Genomic DNA, 10,000 nt, shown 5'->3' with positions numbered 1-10,000 from the left:
TCCTCATTTCTGAGGGTCTTCATCTCCCTCGCTACCCGTACAGGATCGGCCTTGTTTCCAGTTCTTGTACCCTCTTCGAATTTCTTCATCAAGAAGGTCTTGACGTTATCAGTCATTCTAGTGGGTCGTTTTGTTGCCTTCAGCGCCCACCCCAATGGTCTAGGGTCATGTTCTCTGAAAGCGCTGCCACTATTCTCACCTTGTGATGAGGTTGTTGGCACATCCGGAGCGAGCGTCACCCCTGTCACAATTCCCGCCCATTTCCTCCTAACGCGGTCATACATGGACTCACAGTCCACCTCAAGATGGTGCTTGCCCGTGTCCATATGGTTGTCTGCCTCTGCTTGGGTCTTGAACGTGAGGACGCATCCAGTCTCTTGGCAAGAGTAGATCTCGGACTGGTGCCTGACGCTCTCACCCACGCTTCCCCTGTGTGTAGCTTGACCAAATGGCTTTACCACCCTTACCCCAGTATCTCCTTGTGGTGTAACTCCAAGACCGCTATAAGGGATGAGGCGTCCAGGGCCGATGTTGTACGCTTTCCACACACGGATGCCACACTCCTCATACTGGAAATTGTTCAACACACTAATGCCTGGTATCTTGCTATCTTTGTTTCTTTCCCTGGTCGTGTCCACCTCAACGACCGCTGCTCTGCACCCTTTGATACCTCCATGGGATTCCAGTGCTACTTTCATATCTTCAGCAGTGACGACGTCGTGCTTTTCGTTGACCCAGCGCTTTATGTGTGCCTTCATAGCAGCAGTCTTCCTATCACAAATGTCCTTGCCAGCCTGTGGTTCTGAAAAATCATATCGCACTGGCCTGACACCGGTTCTCACCCCTACTTCTCTAAGACTTAACAACAGAGGCCCATTGTGGTAACATCCAGCGTTATCCGATCGGAGGTAGGCTGTTGTCACCCCTGGATACTCCAGTTTGACTTTTTGCAGCAAGTCCTCTATTATTGAAAGAACTGCAAAGCTCTTTTGGGTGCAGATAGTGAAAATGTGTACAAAACACTCGACTTCATGCTTGCTCTCCACTGTTGCTCTAGTGATTACTGCACTGATATGCCAGCTTCTTCCTCTCTTGCCAAAAAAATCACTCATGTGTTCTCTGTATTGCTCAGACAGAAACTTCATTGCCCAGTCCATTACAAGACACGAGTTGTCGTCTAGCTTCTCGAGAATATCCTGCTTGGCTTCGTCCTGGTTACTTGACCGTAGCAAGTGAGCCTTCCACGCTTGTATGTTGCGCACACTCTCAGTGTACTCAAACCTCCACCTAACCCTCTCCTCTTCCGTCATGTCCGCTTTGTCTTGCATCTCTGCCACCTGTTTCAGTACTCCTTCTAGACTCTCACAGCGCTCACATTCGTAGCAATGTTCATGATCACATTCGCACCTGAACTCCCATGCACTACTGTCACTTAGTGCGTGGACCGTGCAGTGATCACTGCAATGTTCTCCTCTTCCGATGTGTGTCTTGAAATCATTCTTTAAGTACCTTTTTGCATCCTTTAGAAATTTCTGAGTGGCAGTAACGTTGATGGCCTGATCTGCTAAGGCCTCCAACATAGAAAAGAGTTGATCAAAAGCCTCTGTACCCTCTGCAGTGGTGTTGTCAAGTCCCTGAAGGGATTTCTGCATAGAGGCCGAACACACTTCAATCATTCGGTAGAGAGAACGCTGGCTCGCCGGCTCGAACTCTTGTTCTTTACAATAGTCTAAATATTGTCTGATGATGCGTGAAGGAATGACGGTCCTAATGGCTGCTGGTATGACAATTTTCTCTCCCGAGTCAAGCTTGAGAGTCTTTGTCCCGAACGCCACGTCTTGGACAAATTCTGGTCTGGAGATATATTCAAGGAAATGATCCACCTTTTCATGCTCAATTCTTGTACGGAAACTAGGAATTTCAGGGAGAGGCTGGCCTTTCCCTGCTTCTGTTGCATGTTGACGAGCTTGGTGGATGCGCCATTGGAAAGCCCAGGGATCATCTCTTGAAGCTCAGCTCTTGAAAAGTCGTCTGCAAAGAGGGAAAGGATCTGTCGCTTTGTTTGCCAATGACCTGCTTGCTCATAGGCCTTGACTAAAATGTCGACAAGACCAGAGTTGGGATCAAAACGCTTGCGCTTTCCTTGGTTGTCTCTGTTTGGATCCAAAAGTGCCTCCGTTTGTAACGCCTTCCAAACCAGTTCCTCTTGACCGAGAGTGATGACAGGCAATGAAGTCACTATAGTCTCCTTAGCTTTGCGGATGTTATATCGCTGCTGGGTGTCGGAGACGTCGTCCCAGGTCGTGTTCAGGCTGGACATTACGGGGCTGTAGCGGCCACCTGAGATGCTGTGGACAGCTTCGTTTAATTTCTGCCGTTTGCTGTTTTGTTCCTCCATCTCGTCAACCCATAAACTAATCTCTTCTTCTGGTATCGAGGCTTGGGACGAATGGGACTGCAAAGAGACTGTTTCTTACCCCTCACCAGTGCTTGAGACCGCTGCACACATCGTGGCTGGCAATGTGCTCTCCTCACAAACAGTAATGACAGAGACAGTGGCAGAATCAGACTCCTCGATCTCGTCTCCAATCACCAAGGTGTCTGAGTAAGGATCCTGAAGCGTAATAAAATAGATTAGCAAATTATGGACAAGGTCGTCAACAATTCCACAAAGATCTCCAATACATGTAACTGTGGAAACTCTATATGTGTTTCCTAGCCGCTGCCAAAGGGTGCCCTCGCTTCTTTGTTGTTGCTGGTCTCTTCAAGCACTGGTCAAGACCAATTTGTCATTCAGAAAACATTCAGATGTAGTCGAGTAATTGTTCTCGACGCGCGATCTGAAAACTCTAGACATGGCTATCATTATAACTAGGTCCCAAGCCTCTTGGAAATCGACCACACCTTAACGATTCCAAATGGCTACCCATTGAAGACAGGAAAAAAAAAAAAAAGAAAAAAAGACAGGAAAACCAACAAAGGTACGTGTTATTCATGTTGTCAGTTGTTTTAGATATCAGTGCACCTGTTGGCGGTATCAAAACATCCTCTGATTATATGGTCAGTTACACTATGCTTAGTTACACTAAGCTGTGAATGGCCAATGTATACTAGCTTACCTGCTCTCCAGACATGAAACCGTGAGCCTTACGGGATTTGTAGTGTGCTCCACGGCGGCTGGAACACACAGCTGTCATAAAAAATGATAATGATAAATAGATTAACAGTACTGACAACAATAACCAACACGATCACCATCAACGTGATTGACCCTTTATACCGTCACCATCGTCTTTATGGTTATCGTTATCATACCCATCATCAATATACAGTCAAGGGACATATATATTCGTCACTTTCAATATGGCGGCGTTTACGCGCGCTGTTTTAACTTCGTTTACGGTAAATTTAAGTTTAAAATCACCTTAGTATTTGGTAAGATGACCCGTCATTTTGATAACATTGTCTAGGCGATCAGGAATGGGCTGGTAAAGCTTTCTTATTCAATCTAATTCGATCTTCCGCTACACACTCTCGGTTTCACGAAGAAGGTCATTCTTGGTAGCGATATTTTCAGTGGACTTTTCTAACTCTCTCTTGATGTAAAGCCAAATATTTTCTATTATATTTAAATCTGGAGACTGTGCTGGCCATTCCATTAAGGGTACTTTGCTTTATCTTTATAATTATTTACATTGTGTGCTCCGCTGTGAACTGGCGTATTGCCATCCATGAACATGTAGTCTTTGTCTTCTAAGTACTAAACAACTACTGGCCATACATTATTTTCTAGGATGTCAAATTGAATGTACTTGGCAGAGTTGCTGTTGCCTTCAACTGAAGTCACACTTCCAAAACCATCATATCAAAAACATCCTCAGATCATCAAATTTATCTTTTGTTCCACCTGTGATAGTCGTTCTTAGAATGTTCAACAGTCTTGACAGTTCAGCTTTGTTTTTCACGGATTCTGACAAAGTAACAATTAATTCTTTTGTCTCTGCAGACAGTTAAGCACTTTGTCGACTCACGAGTGCTGAATATTGTTTATCAGAAGCAAAACAAAATAACTGTGATCTTTTTTTGCGACCACCCGTTGCAGTTACTGTTGAATAAATGACTGAACGATGTGTCAAAACACAAACAGCTTTTGTTCGTTTCCTTTTGGGAAGTTTGAAATTTTTTTCTTGCTCTTAGTCGGATGTTTGTTTGTTTTTATTTTTACATAATTTTTCCGCCTTTATTGACCGATGTCGCGCTCCGCATCTAGTTTTCCCCCGCGTAGTGTGCACAACGCGGATAAGAATTTCGCGCGTTATTTTTGAAAGTGACGAACACTTATGTCCATTGACTGTAGTTTGTGTCACTCACGTAAGACAAAATTAAAGTGCGGTAATTTGCTTTCTTAATGGCTAAAGAAAGGAAGGTGAGTGAAATAAGGAGTGTTTGGGCGTCCCTTGCAGCCCCACCCAACTTCCCATTCCCTCTACTCCCCCTCCTAGTTCTCCTCTTCCCCCGTCCTCTCCCATTGGCGTCATCTTGCAGGCGGGGTGCTTGATTAGCAAATTACCACTTCAATCCACCTCGAAACACTACCCCAACGTCCCCTCTCCCTCCCCTTTTCCGAAAAAGTCAGAAGGATATCAGACAATGCAACAGAATTAGGCAATGCCTTTGTATATTTAAACGAGTCGACTAAAAGAGAAAAGCTCATTCAAATACAAAAAGCAATTGCATCGGATTACGTTTTGCTTCATTCCCTTAGCATATTCCGATAAAGAAATAAAATTTATGTACTAACCATATCCATAAGCACAAAGTAAAATAAGTACCTTCGAAATAAAGGTTTCGTTTGTATTTACCAGTGAAGTCCATACTACAACTCTAAGTATTAAGGCTGCGGTCTGGCTGCACCCGATTTGTACTTACCCGAGCCAATGGGAACTGTGGCTTGGTGAAATTGATAAATTTCTTCCGACAAGGTGGCGTTTACGCTGCGCGGTTTCTTTATAGTTTTCCGCGGTCCTCGATGACTTGGATACGAGCATGTGTTGCTCTTTCTGCCAGCCCAGTCTGTAGTTAGTTTTTTTCTGTGTCTCGGGCATATTGTCATTGACATTTTCTCGTTATCGGTGGTAACAAAGTATCCAGCTCTATTCAGGATCAGGTCAACCTCATTAACGTTTTCGTCTCCGGTTCGCCGTTGCCCTGAGCTGACTCCCAGGCTTAGTAGATGTGCAGTGATGTCTAGCTTGCATGCCAACAGCGGTACAACCTGCGACCCCGTGCCCTCCAAACTAGAGGCAGAATCAGGAGAACTGAACGAACAAGTTAAACTAACATCCATATTGAAAACAGCAAAATCAGCTGAACAGGACAGCTGTCTGCAGATAATCAGATAAGGGATGGAAAATTATCTTTCCCTGAAGTGTAATTCTACCAAATAACAGAACCGCTCAATATTTCAAAGAGTTTGACAGTGAAGTATAGTATAATATGCAGGCCACCTATCTGAAAAAGTAATGTGTTGCTCTTAGTCACAAACACCGGGAATATGTCGCAAATTAATCAAGCGTGAAATATTTCCGGGAAAAACGACAATTATGCAAATTAGGAAATTAGGTTAAAGTTGTGAGAAAGCTCACGCGAAGGTATTTTAACTTGCCAAATAAGAGTTTGCGTATTTGTAAAGACTTTATGACAGACTAATAAAAAATAGTTTTGATCTGGATATAAACTGCCGCACTTTAGAGAAAACCAGATTGGAAAATTGCCAAAATTCTTCTTACTTGCGATAGCCACGAAGTGATGATATTTGGAACCGCTCCAAAGTAAGTTATTTTTAACCAAATTCGTTTATATTGGAGACATGAGCTGGTTATAGGCTGGAAAGTATGTACAGTTCGTATAAATGAATAAGGCTAATGCCAAGTAAGTAAAATGTGTCGTGGAAGTTTATCCAAATTTTCCGTCTCACGTGGGCAAAATAGCACCAAAAACTAGGGGGGTGGTCAAAATTCTAAGAAATTAATTTTATTTTGCTAAAAATACCACCGATCGTAATCTTATCTGATAGAGAAAAAATGCTGAAAATTTGGAGGTAATCGGCCGACCTCGATCCGCGGACCCTGCCTGGTCCTTAGTGACAATGACACTTAAAATATCCCTTGGCAGTTTTGGCTCAAACTCCTGCTGCATACATTTTGATGTATTGCAATGCATTTTCAACGACTTTTACTGCTGTTCGTTGCTTCCAACTCAGGAAAAAAGTATTGAGATTGGACGCTACCTCGTATCAGAGCTCAGAAAGAACTGTCCAGCACCTTTGTTTATGACTACAAAATGAGCACGAGCGGCAGTTCTGCGAGGAATTCGCACCTCACCCAGGGGGGACGAACGACAATGATGACCATGCCTGTGAACCGAATAACATCACAGTGCAAAATAAAATAATCGCAAAAATACTACCCGTGAATAAATTTACAACTCTGAAATTTTTGTCACTCCTTCCTTCAATGAATGGGTATTTTTTTCCTTGATTATTATGTTTTGCTCTGCAATACATGTTTATACAGATCGGTTCACAGACATGGGCATCATTGTCACTCGTCCCCCCTGGCTGAGGTGCGAATTCCTCGCAGAGCTGCCGCTCGTGCTCATTTTCTGGTCATAAACAAAGGTGCTGGACAGTTCTATCTGAGCTTCGATACAAGGTAGCTTACAATCCCAATACCTTTTTCTTGAATTGGAAACAACGTACAGCAGGAAAAGCCGTTGAGGATGCATTGCAATACATCAAAATGTATGTAGCAGGAGTTTGAACAAAAACTGCCAGGGGATATTTTAAAAATGTCGAGGAACAAGTCATTCGACGTCAGAGCAAAGCTTGGAGCAATTTATAGTGCTTCTAAAACTGAAAAGTACCTTTTAAAGAATAGCACGATAGGCAATCGGCTTCTGTTTTTAGAATTAGGAAACACTGAATTTACTTGTCCCGAAAATTGAAACTGGTGTCTCCTTCTTCCTGATAATAATTTATTTTTGAAATTCCAAAACAATTTCACAGCTGAATTTAGAGCGACTTTTAGTTACGGACTTCTGCTCCAACGATTTTTCTGAAATTCCTCTGGCATATTTATTATATCAATTAAAGCCGATACCAGAAATTTCAGTAAAAAATATCAGCAAAATTTTTTACTAGAGGCGATTTTCTTTGAACAGTAGGGTCCTTTTAAGCGTTAATTTCTCAAGAAATATTTTCCATCAATGAAATCGGAATATTTCGTATTATTGCCGAATGGTATCTGTTGTTTTTTGCAAAGTTTCGCAGCCATCGCGTTGAAATCGAAAAAGTTATGACGGAAAATTTGTCACTGCTAAATGCTCTTGTATTAATTACGGAGCCACCTTAAGCTCTCTTTTGTTTTCTTTCTATCGGGCCCAGTTATGTATAAATTCAGCTTTGAATGTACTTATGCATAAAAGTATCTGATAAAAAAAGTTACCATGAGTTACCATTGTTTTCTTCTTGTCTATGAATTGCTCACAAATTCTTAGGGGTGCATTCACTGAAAAATGTGCGATACACTTCATAGACTATAAATTATAAACGTTACAACAACTTAAAACCTTTTTTAAAAAAGGCTAACTCGGGCTCGAAAAGCTACGAGTCTGTCGGTAGAAGAAACGAGAACTGTTTCAATTTTAACAAATGTTTTCGGCAAAAATAAAGAAAACGCTTGTTGAAAAACTTCCTGGTCGCTGTTACGAAAAATTGTATTGCGTGACTAGTGTGACTTTCTAGAAGCTTCGCGAGAGTTCATAATTTGTTTATCTTAGGATCTTGTGTAAGCGTTTCTAAAAGCGGTTTACTTTATAATCTTTCTATAATTAGACTATTTGGAAAGTTCTAGAATCTTATTGTAAACGTATATAAGGTAGGCGAGCCCGAGTTAAGTTTTAACTAGTTTTCACAAGCGAAGAGAGTTTGACGTTGGTCGTGTTTAGTCAAGTGTGACGAAGGCAGTGTTTATTCGAGTTGGCGGAGGCCGTGTAAGTTAAACGAGTTACGTGCTGTTGTGGAGTTTTACTCAGTGGAAACTACGTTCATCTTTGGAATAAATCTTCTTGTTGCTGTTCCGACAACCCTGCGTTCAGTTTAGTTTGAAAGCTACCCGTCCTCTAAAAGATTACCCTCGTAACAGTCGCAAACTCCCAAAATAAACTCTTTGCACAAGTAACTGGAAAGAGGAGGAGAAACGTTGTGCTTGAAGTGCCAGTAAAGTACATTCAAGCGGATATTCAAGGCATGAATTTAATAAAAAAACAAGTAATAATCCACAGCAAGAGGGGATAAAGCTCGAGCTTTATCCTCTCTTGCCCACAGAAAGGAGCTCGAGTTTGTTCCCACTAACGATTGAAATCCGGAATTCAAGTTCTACCAAGAGAGAATAGATCATAGTCTCTTGGTTCTACTGACAAAGACTTGAATCCAATACCTAGAATCTGGAATTACTTACCTAATTTATTGTCTTTTCTTAGCTCTGGTGGAGTTGATAACTTACCGTTTTCAGTGTCCGGTTTTCTTTCTTTTTCAGCTTCATGATATCGGACGTTGTTATTTCCTTACCTACTTACTCACTTAGTTATTTACGATGCATGTTTTCAAGATTTGAGTGAGACGCACTTTGAATGGCTTCCTATTGTCAGGTTGTCCTGGTTACCATTTAGGTGAAGAGATCAAGAAGTTATATTGAACACTCTGGGTTGCCGTCTCAGTTGTAAAAATAACAGCATTAAGCGAAAATCTTGCTTCGAGGAACAGACTCCTTTCTATGGACCATTACTTGTTTCCATATTGATTCATGCCTTGAATACCGCTTGAATGAAGTTTCATGCGCCTATTTACTTTTTCTTTCAGTTTTGCCGAAAACGTTTTTTAAATATAAGAGTTCTCGTTTCTTCTACCGACAGACTCGTAGCTTTTTGAGCCCTAGTTCGCTTTTTTTAAAAAAAGGCTTTAAGTTGTTGTAACGTTTATAATCAGTAGTCTATGAAGTGTATCGCATATTTTTCAGTAATTGAACCCCTAAGCATTTGTGAGCAATTCATCGACAAGAAGAAAGCAATGGTAACTTATGGCAACTTTTTTTATCAGATACTGTTATGCATAAGTATATTCAAAGCTGAATATACACATAACTGGGCCCGATAGAAAGAAAAAAATATAAACTTGCGCTGAACACAAAAGTCGGCCAGCTTTTTCTTTTAGGTCTTTTCTTGAGACATTGTTTTGTTGACTCTAACATCCGTAACCTTTAAATTGGCTACCGTAGAGTATCGTGCATAAAAAAGATTTTTTCCCTTTATATTGTGTTCATATCAGTCGTTTTCACTCGGCTGTTACCTCGAACCCCAAATCATTTTCCCCTGCCGTGACATTGGACCCGCGACCGCGACATTGGACCCGCGACCGCGACTTTGGACCCCCGACCCGCTACCCGCGACTATTAGTCAAACTCCTGCGACCCAAGGTAGTTCGGGATATGAAAAATAGTTATGAAATTATGCACTAGTTTCGGGAGTAAAGATTGGGCGTGCAAGTTCACGACTTTTCGGCTTGTTTCGGCTATTTCAAGAAATGAAACCGTACTACTTTGTGATATCTTGAGATCACTTCGAGTTTAGTCTTTAATTTACTTGAGGGATATATAGAGGATATTACGTGGCCGCGCAGAGACACGAAATTTCTCTTCGAGTGTTGAAAAGCATTTCACGATTGAGCCCTCCTTTCGAACTGCTTTATGATGAATTTAAAGTTACAAAATGCTGTACAAAGACATTTTGTCTTTGTTGAGTGTTACGTAGTAAAATTGCTTTCATGCGTTGCGTGACTTTCTCGAACGTTCTCTACTTTTTGGTATTATTCATGAATAATTAGTTAGGGCATGTTTACATTTCAACATTAGTCAGCAGATTTGCATCAGTTACTGAAATCATA

The 10,000-nt window shown here is 41.6% G+C and overlaps 1 protein-coding gene across 1 annotated transcript in view; it reads right to left on the bottom strand.

The window, feature by feature from the left end:
* The window catches only part of LOC140950321 (uncharacterized), a 757-nt gene extending 431 nt beyond the window's left edge, over positions 1-326 (bottom strand). Inside the window, exon 1 of the mRNA XM_073399545.1 lies at positions 1-326. This exon is cut by the window's left edge and continues 431 nt beyond it. Within this exon, the coding sequence (XP_073255646.1) occupies positions 1-326 (326 nt within the window).
* Positions 327-10,000: the final 9,674 nt, after the last annotated feature.

The sequence above is a fragment of the Porites lutea genome, chromosome 10 (genome assembly GCF_958299795.1).
Source record: "Porites lutea chromosome 10, jaPorLute2.1, whole genome shotgun sequence".
Lineage (NCBI taxonomy): Eukaryota > Metazoa > Cnidaria > Anthozoa > Scleractinia > Poritidae > Porites > Porites lutea.
This window is presented reverse-complemented; position numbering and strand designations above follow the sequence as displayed.